This window comes from Lepisosteus platostomus, chromosome 14 (genome assembly GCF_059453375.1).
Source record: "Lepisosteus platostomus isolate fLepPlt1 chromosome 14, fLepPlt1.hap1, whole genome shotgun sequence".
Taxonomy (NCBI): Eukaryota; Metazoa; Chordata; class Actinopteri; order Semionotiformes; family Lepisosteidae; genus Lepisosteus; species Lepisosteus platostomus.
In genome coordinates, this window is record NC_142624.1 from 32,346,353 (window position 1) to 32,368,402 (window position 22,050).

The 22,050-nt window shown below is 42.9% G+C and overlaps 1 protein-coding gene across 6 annotated transcripts in view; it reads right to left on the reverse strand.

The window, feature by feature from the left end:
• Positions 1-22,050, reverse strand: part of agap1 (ArfGAP with GTPase domain, ankyrin repeat and PH domain 1) — a 153,025-nt gene that overhangs the window by 78,739 nt on the left and 52,236 nt on the right. For all 6 annotated transcript variants that reach the window (XM_088605707.1, XM_088605706.1, XM_088605701.1 and 3 more), the window contains 4 exons: positions 21,343-21,477; positions 9,538-9,665; positions 6,799-6,954; positions 5,394-5,486 (listed from right to left, as the gene is read on the reverse strand). In XM_088605707.1, coding sequence (XP_088461833.1) covers positions 5,394-5,486; positions 6,799-6,954; positions 9,538-9,665; positions 21,343-21,477 — 512 coding nt within the window. The remainder of the gene's footprint in view (positions 1-5,393; positions 5,487-6,798; positions 6,955-9,537; positions 9,666-21,342; positions 21,478-22,050) is intronic.

Below are 22,050 nucleotides of genomic sequence, written 5' to 3' on the forward strand. Positions count from 1 at the left end.
TATAGTTCAAGCTATAATGATGTGCAGGCTAAGTTTTACATGAACACCTCATCGGGTACCGGAAATGTTTACAGGAACAATGGTGAAGACACAATGTAAATTAAAGGTTTTTCTCTTAAATTAAAATATTACCCAACTTCTTGTTATACTGACATTACACTATAGCGGGCAATCCATCAGAGAGGGCTACACCACCTCGTATCCAACACACACACTAGCCAGGGATAACAATGAAGAGCATCTATGGTTCCTGGTAAGGAAATCTTCTGTGTGCTGGAGTTGTCCACTCAGGTTTCACTTAAAAACAAGAATGCTTTTGGGGTTGTTGGTGTCTGGAGCAAGCTACTGAACTACGCTGTCGACAGTCGGTACCCTGGCTTCTTTCAAGAAACGGCAGAATGAGATTCTCAGATCAATTAGCAACCTAAACCCAAACCCTAAACCCAAAGTGGCCAAATCCTCTTGTTTGCAAACTTCATGTTCCGTGGTTCTTCACGAGGATAACCTCCTTTTCCCACAGACTTAGAAAATGAGAACCTGGCTGGGGGTGATGCTTCAGGCATGTTGACTTTACAACCACAAGTTACAGCTTCCAATTGCACTGAAGGGTATGTTATGCATTCCTCAATTTAAAGGACCATTTTCTCATTAGTGGAATAATACTAACACAGCACTGCTGTGTTTCTAAGAGTCCTGCTATCAGGTTTTTAGTCAGGCCAAGCAAAGATGCAGACCAGCCAGTGCATCGCACCACTTGTTTTTGGCCACATTCTTCAAAATTGCTGAGAGGGTGAACAAGCGAAGGAAAAGCATTTGTTTAAAAAGTACGAAAACAGGATTTAAAAAAATAAAATGACACTCAAAGGGCTTCCGAGGGGATAGGTCCCAGTGCTGCAGAGCTAGAGAAAACATCACATCCAGGAGAGGAAGCAGAGCTGGACTCTGACTGAGGAGCCAGATGCCACCGCCAACGTGTGAAAGAGAGAGAGGAAGATCGAGAGAGACGAGCACATTCAGAAGAGGAAACACCACAGGGAATTATCAAATCAATTAACATCCAATTCGGAAATTAATTTCTGCCTCGTGCCTCTAAGCAGAAACTGTTCTGTTTTATTTTAGCCGGCAATAAGCACGCTCATTATTATTCTGGCATGCTCTGGTTATAGTGTTGGTAAAACATAACCGCTCGTCTCCAGCGTCCAATTACAGGGAAATGGTACGTGCTGGGGCCGCTAGGACCAATCTGAGAACGTTTCAGATCAAGCTAGTTTTCTTTTTTTAGATTTATTTTTCAGGCGGGACGCACTGCTCATGCCCACTTTTGCGCAAACAAAGACCATTTCCTTCAGCGAGGAGAGTTTGCAGCACCTTCCATCTCTGAGGGCACCAGCGCTCCACAGGGTCACAGAACGCTCTGTTCCCGGAGTGGTCAGAGCGTGCGTCCGGCTCTCCGAAACAACAAGTTCTGCAGAGGTCCCAGAAATTCTGGCCCAACTGGAAACAGGTCTTTGGTTTTATTGAGTACCTCAATTTTGTACCAAGTTTCAAAACCTTGCTGAAGGTAACAACCACACACAAAAACAGCTGGTCCTTAAATAGTGATAGCCCACTACATTTCTATTGTTAAACAGTGGCTAACTGCTCTACATTTAGCATCAGGCTTCTAAACCTAAACCAAGGTTTGGCTTCCTGGACAACTCCAACTCCCAGTCAGGCTATAAGATCTGAAAAAAGACCCTCTTAGCAAAGCTGTGATGGATTGACCAAACTGATTGATTTCTTCATAAAAATGACAAGAGTGTTGTATAAGACCCTGTGAGTCTCTTCTTGGGATGCAGTGCTTACATTTATAACCTGGGATGGCACAGCAGGAATAAATTTTATATCCATACAGCAATTTTTTATAATATGAAGGAGCTGCTCCATTATGCACAGCAACAATAGCAGTTTCCCTCCTTAGCTTTGCCTTTTCTAGGCAAGAACAGTGCATAACAGACTGGGTAAAAAAAAGCTCCACAAAAAACACGTAGAATGACTTAATTCATGGAAAAGAAAGAAGCTGAGCTCAAACGAACTGCACAGGACTATCTGGCTACTATAACTAAAGAAAAACACTACAGTGTTGCAGTTATTAGGTCACTGGCGTGTACTCCTCACATATAGATGGTGAATGGAATTATGCTTCAAGTAGTAAGTAGTGGTAAAATCCAAGCATTTGAAAAACGAAGGAAAAAAGGTCTATACCAGAGCTACAGAAGCTCATTCGAAAACCAACAACTGATTCTTACTATCAACAAAATGTGGAATCAGACAATATGATAGTCACAGTCACCAATATAAAAGTCAGCACCATAACAATCAGCAGGGCACAGTGATTAGAATCTAAAACTAATGATCTTAGGCAGGTTGGAAAGCATGGGTCTTTATTAGCTGTGGGACTGTTTAAAGTCCACATGGAAAACAGGACTAAAGCATTCATGCCTCAACAAACACCTGAAAGTGGCAAAAACTTATCAGCCACTTTCCAGAGTTTAAACCTGCATTCACTTGATTTCCAAAGGATTCGACAAAAGGGAAGGCACAAACTTATGGGCATTTCCAACACGTGGCTTAAAAGAAACTGTTTGAATATAGGAAGAACAAAAAAAACCAAAATTAATCGCTGATGCACTTACAACCCCCCCCCCCACACACACACACACCCCCTCACACAAACACACACTCACCAGCTCCACAGCTGTCCTGCCATAAATAGACCTCCCATCTGCCATCAGCGATTTGCATGTCACCTTCGCCAGGCTCATTTGTACTTCATTAACTGCCATTGACTTAACAAGATTTATGCAAATGGAACCGCGGGACCTCTCCAGCTCCCGCTGCAATCGAGTGATTATGTATGTACAACTCCGCTCGCTCTGAAAAATTAATAAGAGACAAGCCCGCAACTCTCACAGCCAGAGACACTTTCTTCTTCTGCTTCTGACAATATCTTCTGGAGGACCCTTATTTATTTATTGTTTGCTTGTTTATTTTGACGGTGTTGGTTTTTTTTTTCCTTGTGGCGCGGCACTTCAAAACTCCTCATCCACCGCGTCCGCCCTCCGAGAGCTGCCCTCAGTCCGAGTCGCTAACAATCGCGCTCGACAGAAGTTAAAGAGGAGGACCCCCCCAGTAACCCCGTGCTCTTAATTGGTACGAAGACACTAACAGATCTGTGATAAAGGTATGAATCACAGAGGCCTTCGTGCACATCAATGTGATCAATATTTTTTAATCCAAAATTTCTTTTCAGATTACAATTGACATTTTCTTTAATATGGCACACAATTTTCACTTTGTGGTCTATAAATATCAATAAAAGACACTGAATGGTGTGTACAAAATGCTTTTGGAACAGAACTGTTAGCGCACTTTTTGTGAGACCAGGAAATATTACATTTTGTCACTAGCTGAAAGGATGTAGAATTTATGCCTTTCCCTTGCCTATAAATCTTCCTTAGAGAAACGCCCCCCAAAATGGTGTTAAATACATATGCAGTGAGATTCTTGGCATCATGTTACAAGTCACCTAAAACTCAATTACCAGTGAAAAGGGAAGAGTGCTTTTTACTAATACCTACTTTATTTGATTGAAACTTCGCTCCAGGACAATTTACATTTGCAACCATTTACAGGAGTTGGGCATTTTACTACAATTTTGGGAAGTATCTTGCTCAAAGGGACGACAGTAGTCCCTCACCTAAGATCTGAACCTACAAATTTCCCTCACCAGCTCAGAACCCTCACCCCAATTAATCGCATGCAATACTTTTTTGAATAAGCCGCAGCACAGAGCATTAAAACAATTCTCTGTCAATTTAGTATAAATCACTGATGACCGACACAAGTGACTGTAAACAACAGTCCTGCCTTCCGTTAAGAAAACTGCAACTGCAGCTAAACGCCTAACAATTCTCGTCAACCTATTAATTCTCCTGAGCTGCAGAACGTAAGAGGAAGTCTGACAAAGCTGTCTTTGTGGGACTCCTCTTTTGCACAACAGCCAGTCCAAACCAATATGCAGGAGCGGGAGAAGGCTTCCATTAAGGGACACACATACTAGAAATGAGTAAGCCAGCATCAAAGTCGCTAAACAGTTCTAAAAACGAGGAAAAAGGGTAAGGGGTGCAGGTATTTTATATTGCTTCTTGTTCTAGAACGGAAGGGATAGTTCAAACTAGCCTTCTCTGGCCTGGCTCCGAATCCTCTCCTCTCCCTTACTTTTCCACACAGAGGGTCACTTTCACTTCAAATTCAGCTCTGGCAGACCATGCGATACTGACAAAAACAGGAATTCTTCATGTGGGATGCAAAGCATCAGCCGAGCGAAGGGAATCAATATTACCACAAACAAGCATCTCTTGAGCAAAGTTTGGGAGTGAAGTGTCCTGGATTCAGATTTTAAACAATGTTTCACTCCAGCAGGACGCCTCTGGTGATGGGGAACAGCCTCGCAGGAAAAAGCCAGCATAAATATTTTAGGAACAAACACAGCGATACATCATTCGGATGAAAGCTTCCTAGTTTCAATAGGACATTATTTTTTTTGCTATAGAACATTATAGCAGGAGCACCAGCAGGGAGCTAGTACCTCCAGCTCTGCAGATAAAGCCTTAAAAATAAAAAGTTCTCCAGTGAGCTCTCTGGTCTTCTCAGGGTGGCGCATCACAGCTGTGGCGCACTAATAAAAACAGATCTCGTTTAAAGGGGACCCTAATCATAGCCGCAATTTGTTCATTAGCAAATTACAAACAAGGCCCTACTGATGACATGAGGCGCCATGATTAGCACCACTAATTGCCTCATTCTTACACTCCAGCTGAAACACCGAGACATCGTACCCCCCCAGTCACACTTCTCTCTCATTCCCTCTCCCTTCTCGCACAATAAATTAAGGCCAACTCAAACACTCTCCCTCAGATCACAGGGGGGCTCAGCGCCACTCTCTGATTCTCCCCCCATTGGTTGTGATGTCCCAATCAAAGCCCTCACAGACAAGAAAGCCTGTGCCTTGAAAGGCTCTGTGAGAATGGCAGACAGGTCCATACGAGGACCGGCAGACTGCACTTCATTAGGAACATCTCCCTTTTCTCTCCATTTTGAGTGAAAGAGAGAGGGAGAAAGAGAGAGGGGGGGGGGGAAATCCCTTCCCACTCCTTATCCTAATGATCTAATTTCAATACATCCGAGAACCTCGCTCTAATTGATGTCAAGTGTGTGCTTGCGCGGCTAATCAAGGAGAAGGCATCAAACAAGGCCCGTTTCCGAGTGACGTGGGATCACAGGCGACTTCTCGAACAATAAGCCGGTGCTGGCCCCAATTATCCCGCCACAGACGGCTCCTGGTAGCGTACCTGTTTAATTGGGATCGCGCGGCCACTTCCAATGCTGTCCGCCCGGCCTTCCAGCCCTTTCTTCTCCTTGTCTGGCTCGTTTCCTTTCCGAGACTGCAGGGAAGAGAGCCTTTCCGTTAGCTTTCAGAAGTCCTTGCTCGCGTTTTAAGAACACAAGCCCCAGGACGAGGGACAGGCACAAACCTCTGCCGATTAAGAACAATATTATGCATTAACTTTCTGATAAGGTTACCTTTTCATACTATAAAAGTGCCAATCGCTTCAATGCAGCTGACCGTACACCTAGCCATATCTGCCTTCTCACATAAAATGGGTGTTACTATTAAAACTGTCAACCACAGATGTGCTGTTTTTAACTTTTCACTTAATGAGCCCCAGATTGGCATTTGTGACTTAAGAGATACTATGAGCTTCATAATTTTCACTATTTTCTACTTGGCAAAGTAAGAGATTATTTTTAAGAAGACAGATTACTGATTGGGCCTGTGAATTAAAGCAAAAACTTTAAACATTTTTGATGTTTCTTTGAGTCCCTTATATGACCAAGAATTGGTATAGGTATGTATTGCTGTAATGAAGTGCATCACTGAATCTCAAACAACGTCCTTTCTGGTTTGGTTTAGTTGAAATACAGGCAGAACATTGTCCTAGATGTCACCGCAAAGGTGAAAGTAACCTGCATTCTGACTGAAATCCATTTACAGACCTTCTGATATTACAAAGTGTTATGCTAAAAAATGCTCTTGTGATAATAAAATAAAAAGAAGACATCAAAACTCATACAGAGATGGCGTATTTTCTCAGTTTATGACCGCTATCCATTCAATTTATTGCTTTCCATTAAAATTATGAATACGTCTGCATATAGAACTTTTATTTGGAATTCGTTTACCGCTGTGGAACTTGAGCTTGGTTTTATTCAGACTGTAAAAACAAAAACATTTTGCAAATACATTTCCTGTCCTCTGCTGGCATTCGGCACAGTTCTCCCTCAAAATGCCCCGTTTGCTGAAAAAATTACACATTTCCATCGTGCACCCAAGTGATATACTCATTACTACGTTTGGGAACTCACACACAATATGAGCCAAGACGTAACTGACAGATCAAACCACATGCTTGTATTTAAGGGACAAAGCTTAGTTAAAAGGGGCAGTGAAAACAAACTTGTTCGAAAAATGTACTAGTCACAAGTGGTCAACCCTTGGAAACACAGAGGCCAAAGCAATTTGTGAGCAGTAGTGCTTGCTCCCTTATCTACAGCAATTAATCTATTGGTCTCAGTTGCTTATCATTACTGCCCATTTCTTCCTGATTTACCGACTTCCAGCTCCAGGTTTCCGTCTGAAGCAGCGGGGCAGGGCTGCACTGCCCCTAGTGGGGGAGGCTGGGAATGACTACTCACAGTGAAGAGGTTGGAGCGGCGCTTCGACTGCTTGCGGACGGGCGTGGGCGTGTTGGCGGTCTGCGGGACGTCAATGCGCAGCTCCTTCTGACTGGTGCTGGGCGTGGAGGGGACAGAAGACGAGTAATCGCTCAGACTGCCGCCTCCGTTGCTTGTCTGTGGGGAAAGAGGCGGGAGGGGGGTAGGGGATCAGAGGTAAGAAAATTGAGAAGAAAGAACATTTTGTGACATTTATCAAAGACAGCACTCCTCGTCCAGCTGTCCCCTAAGGCACGCTGCCTTAGTCCGTTTCAGCTCTGGCTCAGTCAGGGAATAAGGGTTTGTTTGGAGCCTGGATAACACTGGCATGCTTCCTTACAAGATGTCCCTCGCTCAATATGGGCAATGGCATGAACAGAACAAGTACAGCGCTGGGCATTAAATGGTTAAGTGACACGGTTAGGACACCCAGACCCAACAGCCATGCCAGCTGTAACAGGTCTGCTTGTACGGAAACCTCACTGTACAGTGCTGCCATCTTTATTTTTCCACAGTGCTCTGTGTGTTGAAAATATTATTCTACACTTAATTTGTATTAACAACTACAGGAAACTACATTTAAAATAAAGCAATAGGTACCCAAGTTGCAGAAGGCAATCAGCTGTCAGGGAAACCTTATTATACAAATGGAATGACTAATCCATAGGCATTGATCAGAGAGAATCCATGATTAAGATTAAGAAACTGCCTACTAATCCAGGGGTTTGCCTGGCTGGAAAAAAAAGAGCTACCAGGTTATTCAATGTCACTCTCAAACTCCCAAGCAAATTCCGGAGTCTACAGTGCCTTGCGAAAGTATTCGGCCCCCTTGAACTTTTCAACCTTTTGCCACATTTCAGGCTTCAAACATAAAGATATAAATTTTTTATTTTATGTGAAGAATCACCAACAAGTGGGACACAATTGTGAAGTGGAACGAAATCTATTGGATTTTTGAAACTTTTTTAACTAATAAAAAAATGAAAAGTGGGGCGTGCAAAATTATTCGGCCCCTTTACTTTCAGTGCAGCAAACTCACTCCAGAAGTTCAGCGAGGATCTCTGAATGATCCAATGTTGTCCTAAATGACTGATGGTGATAAATAGAATCCACCTGTGTGTAATCAAGTCTCTGTATAAATGCACCTGCTCTGTGATAGTCTCAAGGTTCTGTTGAAAGCGCAGAGAGCATCATGAAGACCAAGGAACACACCAAGCAGGTCCGTAATACTGTTGTGGAGAAGTTTAAAGCCGGATTTGGATACAAAAAGATTTCCCAAGCTTCAAACATCCCAAGGAGCACTGTGCAAGCGATCATCTTGAAATGGAAGGAGTATCAGACCACTGCAAATCTACCAAGACCTGGCCGTCCCTCTAAACTTTCAGCTCAGACAAGGAGAAGACTGATCAGAGATGCAGCCAAGAGGCCCATGATCACTCTGGATGAACTGCAGAGAACTACAGCTGAGGTGGGAGAGTCTGTCCATAGGACAACAATCAGTCTTACACTGCACAAATCTGGCCTTTATGGAAGAGTGGCAAGAAGAAAGCCATTTCTCAAAGATATCCATAAAAAGTCTCGTCTAAAGTTTGCCACAAGCCACCTGGGAGACACCCCAAACATGTGGAAGAAGGTGCTCTGGTCAGATGAAACCAAAATCGAACTTTTTGGCCACAATGCAAAACGATATGTTTGGCGTAAAAGCAACACAGCTCATCACCCTCAACACACCATCCCCACTGTCAAACATGGTGGTGGCAGCATCATGGTTTGGGCCTGCTTTTCTTCAGCAGGGACAGGGAAGATGGTTAAAATTGAGGGGAAGATGGATGCAGCCAAATACAGGACCATTCTGGATGAAAACCTGTTGGAGTCTGCAAAAGACCTGAAACTGGGACGGAGATTTATCTTCCAACAAGACAATGATCCCAAACATACAGCAAAATCTACAAAGGAATGGTTCACAAATAAACGTATCCAGGTGTTTGAATGGCCAAGTCAAAGTCCAGACCTGAATCCAATCGAGAATCTTTGGAAAGAGCTGAAAACTGCTGTTCACAAACGCTCTCCATCCAACCTCACTGAGCTCGAGCTGTTTTGCAAGGAAGAATGGGCAAGAATTTCAGTCTCTCGATGTGCAAAACTGATAGAGACATACCCCAAGCGACTTGCAGCTGTAATCGCAGCAAAAGGTGGCTCTACAAAGTATTAACGCAAGGGGGCCGAATAATTTTGCACGCCCCACTTTTCATTTTTTTATTAATTAAAAAAGTTTCAAAAATCCAATAGATTTCGTTCCACTTCACAATTGTGTCCCACTTGTTGGTGATTCTTCACATAAAATAAAAAATTTATATCTTTATGTTTGAAGCCTGAAATGTGGCAAAAGGTTGAAAAGTTCAAGGGGGCCGAATACTTTCGCAAGGCACTGTATATTACTGTAGCAGACGACAAACCCTGCCTAGGATAGGTCTGTGACATGAACCTGGACAGTGCATGCTGCTACCTAATGTCTTCTAACAATTACTGCCTTTAATACAGGGAGGAGGCCACTGTAAAGCTCCAAAGAGCAGAATGGCACAGTACATTTCTCTGTTGACTGCGGTGAGGGTTCATTTAACCCCTGCACGCTGACAGACTCTCCATTGAACTGGATTTCCTGGTCTCTGCGAAGCGGAGCGGGTATCTCCCGTCCCTCTCCCCGGAGCGGCGTGCTCGTACCTGGCTGATGTGCACGGCAGACACCTGGGCGGAGCACACAGAAGAGTGGCTCGGGGAGTTGGGTAGCGACTTGCAGGGTCCTATCGACAGCTGCTGCTTCTTGCGGGTCGCCACGATCTTCTGGGCCACTGCGAGAGAGAGAGAGACCGCAAGGGCAGGGCATTAGCCAGATGGAGCGCTCCATACCTTCCCACCCAGCACTTACGGAAAACCACCCTGAGGAGCCAGCGCACCGACACCGCCATACACCTGTCGTCTCATCCCAGGAACTCCGGAGGGATGTCTGCGCCACTTAAGCAAAAAAACTCTGCACAGTTCTACACATATTTGTAAAATTCTGTAACATTCGAGGCTGCATTAACATATCTGTTAAACAAGGCTAGAGCTCAAACAAACTTTTTTTAGAAACAGCGTAACATTTCCAAATGGCCTCATTTCACAGTCTCTAAAAAACAGACTAAAAGTTTAAATAAAGAAATTTCCTAATCATTTTCCTTCGTTTCACTTTTAATTGGTAATCCAGTTAGTGTATAGGATTATTATAGCGCAATCTTTGCTTCTGAAGTCAGTGGCAGAGAATAAGGGCAGAGCATTCTTCCTTGTCCCTGCAGTGAAAACTAGCCTTGGGAAACTGCAATACCCCTGCTTACAGATGTTACGGATCTTATTAGCAGGAACGACACATTACTGGTAATGCTGGAGTTCTAGAGTTCTATGCAAACTCTGACATACAATTTCTTTTACAGGGTCCACATTAAAAATGAAAATAAAACTAAAAGTTCTATATTAAGTACTGTGTGTAAAAGAATGAATATCCCTTTGCTTTTCATCCAGACCTAGCTGACGGCTTTGGAAGTTTTATTTGCTTCAATGCCCTGCAATGGTACTGCCTTATTCATAAACACGATCAAATTCTATTCGTCTCACACCACGGAGTTTTATCTGTGCACATGACTTACAACGTAAAAATAACTAACACATTGGGAATTAGGGAAACTGATATAGGAACTGATTTCACAACAATCACTGTAAAAAAATCAAATTCTGAGGGGAATAATTTAATTCTGAGCAGAAATCCAGCAGGAGGACCCACAGATTCAAAATCTCATAACAGCAAAACAAAAAATTAAACATTAGTAAATGCTGGCCCGTGACAATGCTGCCCACCCCCCAAAAAAAATGGGTCCAATTTAATAGCAAAGCCACTGTGCCAGTGATCTGTTCAAGACCTACAGGCTGAGTGCACCTGATGTGATTTTTATAAATGCAGACACATTGTCACAAAACATGTGCACCATAAAGGTTATCCTCCAGACACTGCTTCTGCTTTGCACTGAATGTTTAATGATTGAGCGCTTGCAGATAATGACAGCTTAGTGTGCAATGTTAGGTGTCCAGTTAGGCCAAGCCAGTCCATAATCCCTAATAATGCTGATGCAGGAGATCATATCGACATGTTATTTCTCTCATTCATCTCATCATGAGGAATCTGGAGTTCCAAGACACACTTTGAAGAAACTCCCCAAGCAAGGAAAAATAGATTTGTTACAACTACAGACCAACCAATTATTTAACAATTATTATAGTGCTTGGTCTGAGCGCTTCATTATTCTTCCCCTGATCGGGCTATTATCATATCGAAAGGGTAATGTCAATTAATCCCACACCATACAGCTTATTGATCCCCACTCTGTCTTCCCGTAATCGCTGAAAAATTGCAGAGGAATATCGCAACACTTTGTCATCTCCCATCTATTGACGCAATCGATCGATTTGGGGGGAGGGGAGGAGGGGGTACAGGCAAGTTGCGTGTGGAAAGATTTTAAAATCGCTACACAGAGGCCGGGTGCAAGAGGAAGGTCATGCATTAAAGGCCAATGAAAATTAATCTTTATTTTTTAATTAGAAGACTTGGGAGGGGGTGGGGGCGGCAGTGCCTCTGGACGAGCTGCAAATAACAGTTCTCCACACCTGGGAACACGGAGCCAGAAGAGGAACGTGGACCGAGTGAGAGACAGATCTGGAGCAGCCCCATTTGTCTATGATTGCAAATGCAGGAATGAATCATAAAGCGAGTGGGGCTCTTCCTCAGAAATCTGCATCACCTATCACCCCTAAACAAGAGCAATGGGACATACAATGCACACACAATGAAGCTAGAGGGCTCATAACTAGATGCAAGCAATTCCACGTCGTTTACACAGAGTGCAGCCTCAGGTGAGGTCCTTCTATTACGCCGTCTTGGCTCGAGTTGGAGAGTGACAGGGTTAATGCTGGCCCCTTCCCAGCACATCCATCTCTCCCCGTCACCCAGCACCCCAATAAACCCTACCCAATTTCAATTTGTTGGAAATTAATCTATTGTGTTAATTGGACCTATTAAACTCCTGAAGTTTAATGACAAGTCCGTAATAAACATTTACCTTCAGGTTAAAGCGAGAGTCCAAGGGCACTAGTTCTGTGGCTCGATCCGCAGTGGCTGAGGTTACTAGCACTCTCTGCAGGACTGTAAAAGTTTGCAAAGTTTTCTCTGCAAGGCTAAACTCGCGTGGCTTAAACTATCCCCTGTGTCACCACCATATCTGCAGGCCAGACTTTGCCATTGTTATTTGGATTTCTCATTAACGCCCCATTACTGGCATATAGCACAAAGACGTGCCTAACAAAATATCTGAAAAAGTGCGTCAGACATTTAAATAATGATGATCGGTTGTGAACGGCTGAGTTCCCAGAGAGCGCATGTCCTGCAGGATTCATAGGGATCACTAAATCATTTGCTGCAAAATACCCGGAGAAATGGAAATGCTAACCACTTAAGCACAAGAACTGATTCAATTAATTTATCAAGAGCTCGGGTAGAACAAGTCTCAGAAGGCCCTGTTTTATAGCAGGACAAGGGCAGCCTACACAAGCCGACGACGATCTGAATAACCTGAAGCACTTTTTAAATTAGAAAAACACTTCTTTTCAAAACAAATAATTATCGAGCCGGTCAGAGACTACATTGTTTTCATTTCGGCCAGCTTGAACGTTTTTCCTCCTCGACTTTATTTTTCTGCTGGAATAGTGCTGGACAGCTGGCCCTTACTGCCAGGTATGACATGATCACTGTGGGGTTCAACTGTGTCTCATGTCCAACCTGCCACATCAGGATTACGCAAGCCTATCCAGTGCTGGGGTGGGGTGGGGGGAAAAGGTTAGTCAGCCCCCAGGACCCTCATCATCAATCCGTGTGCATTACCCCCCAAAAGCCTACTGGAAAAACAATTTGGCTGTCCGTAAGTCCGGAACAAGACTCGAACCCTTCCAGTCACAAGGAATAGACTAACAAAGGCAAAAGTTTCAATGCGTTCCAACTGGTAGCTAGCATTCTTCTTCATGTTTTACACATACATTTTATACCTCAATGGGATCAAAGAATTTCCTTCCTTTTTACAGCAAATCCCAAACCATCCAATGCTGGTAACTTAATGCAATTAAGCAGTCTTACAACCTCTTTGTCTACCAGTCTGTTTGATTTGTTCCAAACCCCAAAAACTCCTCAACCACAAAGGCGATAGGCATGATTCTTTTGCTGTCTGAAGGAGACCACCAAGGAGAAGAGCTTTCAGAGGCAGTGCAGTGCTCCAGGCACATCATACATTAACCCACCCAGCTTCTCCAGTCATGAACAAATTCCTGTGTCACAGCCACAGGGCTAAATGAAAGGACCTGGAGATATATGTCCACATATACATATAAAGACATCCCGAGCTGTATTTTACTTTAAGTGTTAAGAACAGTTATGATAAGACTGTGTTAAATATTTAAACTGTACGGCTAATACAATTTAACTTTAACCATCAATCTCTGTTCTCTCTGAGAGTCAGCCATTTATTCTAATGGAAACGTCTCACATTTTATCAGATTTATGACAGTTCTATTACAAAAGGAGGGGGGGGAATGGAGCAATTGCAGAAAAGGATGCTAGTTTCCTTTGACATGGATACTCACACCTCACATACCACAAACATGCGAGAAGTGATTTTAGCAATTAAATTAATTTCTGCAGGTATTGTAGGTATCAAACTTACTGCTGTACTGTATAATAAAGGGCTATGCGCTTTTCTCAGTCCTCTGTAACTGCGAACAGACTGGAATGCAATGACAAACCCCACTCATTGATGTGCTATAAAAATGGGAAATTACTAACTTGATTCCTGGTACTTGAATAGCAATTTCATCCCAGATGACTCCACATACACAAGCAGCTCCACCTGGGTGACACACAGCAGGTCTTTCTGCATCAGCAGAGCAGTATGCAGCAGTTGCTCACTACTAGGAAGGGAAGTGAGAAACTGCTCCACTTCTACTCTTACAAAACTGTTTTGACCATGGAGTCCACAACCTCAGTTTCGCCTCATCCAAAGAATGCCACCTCCTATAGCAGTGCTCCTAGTCACAGTACCGAGGTATTAGATTAGAAATACTGGCCACTCTTGAGGTCTCTCATTCCAGTAACAACCAAGCCCAACCTTGCTCAGCTTCTGACATAATGAGAACAGGCTACAAGTTAGTAATGCTGCTGTCCTTACTTACTAATTAACCTCGTCATTGATAACAACCCCAGAAACTGTTTGAATTTCTAAAAAGTACATGCAAATTATTAGACATCTTCAACAAAGATTAAGGTTAATTATCCAACAAATTATAACATACATTACCAAATACTAAATTCCCACTTGTGTTATCTTACGCACGACTGCTCACTGATGTAAAAGGAACAAAACAAGTTGTGATTTCTGCATTAGGGTGCTACTGGGACTATCCTGCCATGATATAAGCTTTATATACAGTAAGATGTCACAGAACTGCTGTAGTAACAAATGTCCAGAGCAGGACACTGCAGGGTGAGAATGCAGGTAAACAGCAGATGCTTCTGGCCTCCTCTCCACACATCCCTGCACATCATATGGAAAGAGAAGACCACAGGAAAAGAAAGGGAGAGAGGGGGGACACAGACAAGGCAGGAGATCAATAGGTGCCGTCGTACACCCTCACCAAGTTTGCGCACGATTTAGTGGAAAATGAAATACATTTGAAGAGGTGATGTTTAAAGGCTTCTGGGAAATACATCACCCACTCACCCTCAGAAAGAGCTGCTGAGCTCTGACTAACACCCTTAGAAGAACAAAAAAAAAACAGAACGCTCCACTCTAAACCGGAGATCTGGATGTCTTTTTAAAGCTTCACTTCCCTGAGTGGTCTTCTGAATGCCAGGAAGCAGCACCAAACTGCTCCCTCTCATGCTGCACTAAAGGCACATTTAAATATAAAGCTTTGGTCATAAAGTACAGCATCCCTATTAATAACTTATACTTCACTTCATTTAAAAAAGAAATCATTAGCGCTGTCTGTCTTCGTTAGCAACCCAGCTCTCACTGTCATGACAATAATTATTTTCCGCGGCGATGCAGCCTCCAATGCTGGTGCCACCTAGGGGTCACAGGGAGGTACTGCACAACAGTTAAAGATCTGAGAGCCAAGCTTGTGCCGTGGTGAGGAGAAGCACACAAATCTTTGCTGAGTCAAGATACAGGTTATATATTCTAAATATTTATTTTGCTGCTTAGCCTGGGCTTTCCTGAATGCTCTGTTTGGCTGAATGAAAGTGCATGCAGAGAAAGGGGTGAGGTGAACTGCAGATTTTTCATAGACAGAGCACTCCACACAATCTCAGACATAATAATAATAATAATAATAATAATAATAATAATAATTGCTTATACTTATATAGCGCTTTTCTGGACACTCCACTCAAAGCGCTTTACAGGTAATGGGGACTCCCTCCACCACCACCAATGTGCAGCCCCACCTGGATGATGTGACGGCAGCCATAGTGCGCCAGAACGCTCACCACACACCAGATATCAGAGGGGAGGAGAGCAGAGTAATGTAGCCAATTCATAGTGCCAATCCATTTTACAGTGCAATCGGGTCATGACAGTACAACAGGAATTTATATAGAGAGTGAGGAACTGGTTTTGAGTCAGGAGCTGCAGAGAGGTGCTTCTCTCAGTGCAGTTTTTCAATTAGATGACATAGGCTTTTCTGACATTTTGCTTGATAGTGACCTGCATGTTGTAAAAGACCTCGACTTGATCTTCTTTTGCTCTTTCACAACCTGCAGCACTCATCAGCCTGAAACAAGACGAGTACCAGAGGTAACGCCAGAAAAGCAGTTGGAAAACTTAATTATTAAACATCAACGGTGTTGACGGCAGAGACGAACTGTAGAAAAAAAATGACCCGAGGAGGAAAAAAAACCACCAAGATTGAAAGGAGGGAAGAGCGCCGTAGAGGAAAGGAGAAAGAAGAGCCGCTTCTCATAAGACAGCTAACCTTTCCGCTGGACAGTCACCAGAGCAGACAGGCAGGCCATGGCGCGAGGGAGCGCGCTCTGGCGAGTTTATTACACTCCTGTCAAGTTTGTTAGCTGCGAAACGCTATAAATATTAGCTAATGAGTCATAAAGAGAGTGTGTCAGATCAGCCGCTGTGCCGAGCGCCCGCGAGGGATTAGGAAAAAAGGTCAGAGTTGTACCTCACTTACGTCCCAGTAATTAAACAATTCCTGAGACCTGGTCCCCTCTCTGAGCGCCTCCCCCTCCCCCCTCCAGCTCATTTGGGGCAACATCTGAGGACAGAGATTGGGGGGGGTGCTGGAGAGCGGAGGGGGACGAGGGGGCGAGGACGCTGGCTGAGCCGCCCTGACAGGGGGATCTGTTCGCTCGGCGGCCATTAGACCAATTTCTGTGTCCTAACGAGGAGGCGTCAGACAAGCGGAGGGGAAAAGTAACATTTATTCCGAAAGACAAGTCGTTCAATTTGTTATGAAAACACTCCAGAACTAATTTATTTTAATAATCGCCCGAGACTCCAACGGCGATCGCACTTTGTTGAGATATTGGGCAAAGAGAAGGAAGAGGCGGAGGAAGTATGAACGAAGGTTATGACTCCTTGTTCTCCAAGTTCATTAAATAAGGCGGCCTGGCTGCTCTGCGCTCGATCTTAAGTCCCCTGTGGTCGAGGAGAGCAAGAGGAGACCAATGGCTTCCACGTGCCTGATTGCTGGTTACATGTTTCACAAGTAAGGTACATGCTGCTCAGATTCGGTGCGGATTGTGGGTTCATAATCTTGTGTTGATCGGTCGAGCTGTTTCCCCAAGGTCTTGCACACACAAATATCGTAGGCAAACCGTGAGCGAGGCCTGTGCCATGCTCAGTGTCTGTACCACAGATCCCTGCTTTAATGCTGAGGATGAGGAAGACAGATGGGTGGGTTGAAAACAGAAACATTGGAAAATTGTTTCAATATGTCTTTTAGCACATTTAAGTGCTAAAAGTTTTATGAGATTCCACCTGCACGGTGCAATATTATAAACAGCTGCTATAAAGGCTATTGGTTAAAGTCAGACTGACCTCACAAGATTATTATTTTTGTTCATGTTACACAAGCCTCTTTTTTCCTTACCATTTTGCTAGTTTCCAGTGTTAATCTTCAAGGGGGTAATAAATAGGACTGTTCTATATGACCAATGCACCTAAATCACTATTATTCAATACTTCTGATGTACAGACACATCAACAGTACAGCTGCTTGCCTCATTTCAGGTTTAAACAGTGCAGCATCTTGTATAAATATCTCAGAGGAAGACGAAACAGAAACCGATCATGTCATTTTAGATCTGTATGTTTGACTAAGCAAGTTTATTCAAACAGTAGAAAGGCTGCAGCACTCACACAGCTGCTGTGCAATGATTTTCACACCTAATCACTGCTGAGGATCTGACAGTTTGTAGCCCCTTCAAATGCACTTTCTGATTTGAGATTCTCTTAAAAGGGTAAAAGATTATGTTGGTGTAATACTCAGGTGTTTATCCTGATGCAGATAAAACTTTGCTTTAAATGTTATAAGCTGCATTGCGTTCTGTGAATCACACGTTTATGATGGCGGAGACATTTTAACGATGAAATAATAACAATAACAAAAATAATGATCATGATGATGATAACGTTGACCTTTAAGAACTGCTGGCATGTCATCAGCAGAACCCTTGCACCTCTCTCAATTATACATGGAAGTCTGCATTACCGAGCATTAAGGATAGGCTGCTCTGACATTGCTGTTGCTGTTAGTGCAATGATAATTGGGATAATTAAATTAACCAGCGAATGGACGGGAGTTTTTGGGAGCAAATCAGTAATGTGCGGTTTGCTTTCCTCTCTTCTCCAGTTTGACAGTGAGCAGCCCAGCTCTGTCATCGGACAACAAGACAGTCTCTGACTCAATAAATCCGCATGGTTAATGGATTTGCATTTTATGACTTATAATGCACATTACAGGCTGTTTACATCAAGACTTATCCAGTAATTTAATCCAGACTGCAAAATCTGCTCTTTGCAGTTGACCCTATTTAAATAAATTGCTTCTCGTTTTTTTTTCTCTCTTTTGTCTTCGGAGAATGAATTATACAGATTTACTTAGATAACTACATCAATTATTTTTAATGGCAAATGCCCTGTTTATTAAATGATACCAATAGTATCTGTTTTGTTCCAAACTTCAATGGCCATTCACTCACTTATATTATGCGAATGAATTATGGCGAACTGAGGGATGACAGCTCTGTAGCACAGCCACAATGATGTGGTTCTTGCAGTATGCAATATAACTTTACTTTTCATACAAATCAGCTCAAGCTCATACAAAGGCATGGGATATGTATGTATTTAAATACCTACAAGGTGTATACATAACAAAGACTCATACACAATTATGACTATGCATAAACTTACATCTACATACCTACAGCTTTTAGTAACACACACCTCATGCTCACATCACTTAAGCCTATGTTACAAATAGGAACACTGAAATGGCAAAACCTCTTAGATGGTATTCTTCCATAATTAAAGTAATTAACTGCTGGCGTTTGCCATCAAAATATATCATCGCATCTTCAGACCAGGACGCTGAATCACACAGCTCTTTCAGTACGGGTTTAAGTAAACCAGTGCTCCGAGATAAAGCAAAATGTCACAGGAGAGACGGAGAGGCCAGCGGGGGGGAAACACAGCAACAGACTGCTGTTCTCAAACACGCTAACTAATCCCCCTTTCCTAGACAGACACAAGAGGCAAGATCTGAGCACATACATGTCTTGGATGGAAAAGTATCTTAAGAAAAACAGTACCATCAGGAGACATCTAAGCAATAGTTCTTAGTAATGTGCTGCCTGCTCTCCTGACAGTCAAAATAAATACTTGCATATGTACAGTTTAAAAACTCTTGTAGCTGCCATTTTAGACATGAGTGGCTTCCCCACACTGTTTCTTCTATTGGAAGCTAGAGCAAATCTATGAAGCACATGGTAGGAAGACAATCCCAGGGCTTTTGCACTGTTATTGTATTTCGCTATGAATCTGAACTCCTCCCTTGACTGGGAAACAGTAATTCATATTTCTGCAAGGGAAAACAATAATAACAGCTACAGAAACAAGGTCTTCTCTATTACTGTTATTTTTAAGACATCAGATCTTGATCTTAAATTAAGGTCATGTGAAAAACAACAACAGCACATTTAATGCTTTGATGGGAGCATCAGGCTAATTCAGGCAAGCTAAACACACAGTGCAAACACACACACACACACACACACACACACACACACTGCTTCGGGCAGAGCACCGCTGTCAAGACACTGCAGCGACACGAAACATTAAAATAATCATTTTCAACCTCATCAGTGAATTCCACTTTGCTGGATAATTAAAACACGTGATTAATTGTGGATAATGAAATGAAAAATGCAAGGAGACAGCGTCAGTAATAATAAGGAGCTTAGCCTTTTCTTGCTCCCGTTTGCTGGAGCTGATGGTCTTGCCAGAGAGAGACACACGCGGGCCACGCTAAATTACAGTAGACCTGACTTCAACCAAACAGTGTCATAATTAATTGGATAATAACCAGGCATTTAGTGTGGAAATATTCCTTCTCAACCACAAGCCTCAAAAAACACTCCAGCATTCCCTCCAACACTACTGGCGCAGTCAGACAGTTCTGGATCACAGAAAACCACAGAGTCCCGCAAACCACAAAAATACACCAGAATGACACAGGGACGAATCCGGGCCATCAAGCACTGCAGGATGTTTTTCCAAAGACATAAAAAAACAACAAACACGAGATTGTTTGCGGTGTTCGATGTATTGAGAGCCGCTTACTGGGCGCTGTGCCTTGAAATACCTGCCAGTCCTATCTGTACCCCTTCCTTATTTCAGATCAACTCAAAACACATTATTCATCAGGAGGGTAATTTCAGATGCATTCAGTGCAACACACACCACATAAATAAAACAACATTACTAAAAAAATCTACATAGAAAATGGCAAACACACCATAAAAATGATTGAAAGTAACCATACTATTTAGGAAGGTATTGATGCATATTTGTAGAGGGAGCTGTATCCAATAGACATCGTATTGATAAAACTTCCTTACATTCATTGTTTTCAAGCCTGATTACTCCTGGAGCAAAGCTAAATTTCCTTTTGCTTGTCTTGCGCTGTGGATGGCCAAAACGTTTTTTTTTGTAGGCAAAAGTTCAAAAGATTTTGCCTGGTGCAGTCTCTTCACAGTTCTCCACCTGGTCACCAGTGGAAGCAGATTCCACTAGAGGTGAAAGTGGGTCTGTGATTGGGATCATCACAGAAATCTGACTATTAATCCCAGTCCTACTATTTATGAGCATTTTTCAAGAAATTGAAATGAGAAGTGCTGAATAACCTAGTTTTTATTCCAATGTAGTGCACTTGATAAAAGTGGGTATTTTAAAAGAATGAAAAATGGGGCTTGTCTCTAATAACTGAACACAAAATCAGCTGCCCTTTGCTAAACGAGATTTCAATATCCTATAATTATTTTTAAAGCCCACAAATACTGTTAAAACTAATAATGATTATAAAAAACTTAACAATAAACACAGATCCGCAAATAGACAAGTTTGAAATGTTATAGTTCTTTTATTTTGCATTTAATCACCATCGATTATGATTAAGCTTTTTTTGCTCACATACTAATTTAAACCTTGAACAATTCAAATTATGAACTATGAATTCAGAGTTGCCTAAATTAAGACAATCCTCATGTCAGATGTTAAGTGCAAAAAAGAAATAATCTAAGCAGTCACGCACAGATTCATTATCAGACTTCATTATCAGTTAAGCAGAAAGAACATGCATGCAAAAGCAAACCTAAATATGACCCTGAGAATGGAAACAATGACTTTTGATCTTAAACTAACCCTTAAAAGGTGGCCTTGGGCTTCCTCAAATGACACTCAGACTTGACTCAACATGAAGTCACGCTGGCTTTCAAGCCACTCAGCAAGAGAGCAAGAGCTCCCCCTAGTGGACAGCTAAGTGAAAATGCTGTGATACTGCATTGTCATTTAGCACTTTTATACATTCTTGGTCTAGATGTTTAAGAAAAATAAATCTCTCTCAACGCAAGTTCATTCAGCTATTAGATATTCTGTTCGTTTCTGGTTTGAGCAGAGGATGGCAGCGGGGAAACAGCCTTCATGTGACGAAAAACGCAGTCCTAGAGCGAAGTGGTGTTAATGAACAGCTAGCGACGACAAATCCGCACAGGCAGGACTAAGGAGACATGAGCCTTCTCGGAGCAGGAAACAAAAAGACAAACAGCCTCCACGTGTGCGAAATGGTAGTCCCTTTGTCGGGAGTCGCGGCCCTCTGCCTTACCGTCTTGGAACACGCGCTCGATGTTGAGGCCGTAGGTGGCGCAGGTCTCGTAGTACGTGCAGCGCTTCAGGTCCGTGGACAGCTTGCGTGCCCGCGCGTCGTCGATCACCCGGGGGTTGGCAGAGCTGATGGCATCTGAGCACAGAGGAGGACAGCCGTTATTGCTCAGAGTCCCGCTTCTGCGGGACAGACGCACCGAGGACACAACAGTGCAGCGAGAAACGGCCATCTCTTAAAAACCGCACTGGTTTTCCCAGCCGTGCATATTCAGAAATACGTCTCCCCGTGAGCTGTGTGACTACCACTTTGCACTATAATGTTTTTCAGATTTAGCAGTGAAACACAAAGTAAAGGATGTGAATGCAAACCAAGGAGATGTGCCTTGAAAACTGAGGGCAAGAGGCACTTCTTTACACCAAGTGTTGTGGGAGTCGGGAACAAGCTACCCAGCAGTTTTGTCAAAGTTGGTGCTCCAGGTTCTTTCACAAAACTGAAGGATGAGATGCTCGGATCGGTTAAGCTACTGGTTACTAAACAAGGTTAAAGGGGGCAGACAGCCTCCTGTCATTCGTAATCTTTCGTATGCTCTAGAATCCAACATTATATTGTTGTAATTATAATTGTGTCCTATCTTGTGAAATCTTCTTATTTATTGTTGAAGTCTTCTTATTTATTGTTATTGTCATCCTGTAAAGCGCTTTGAGAAGC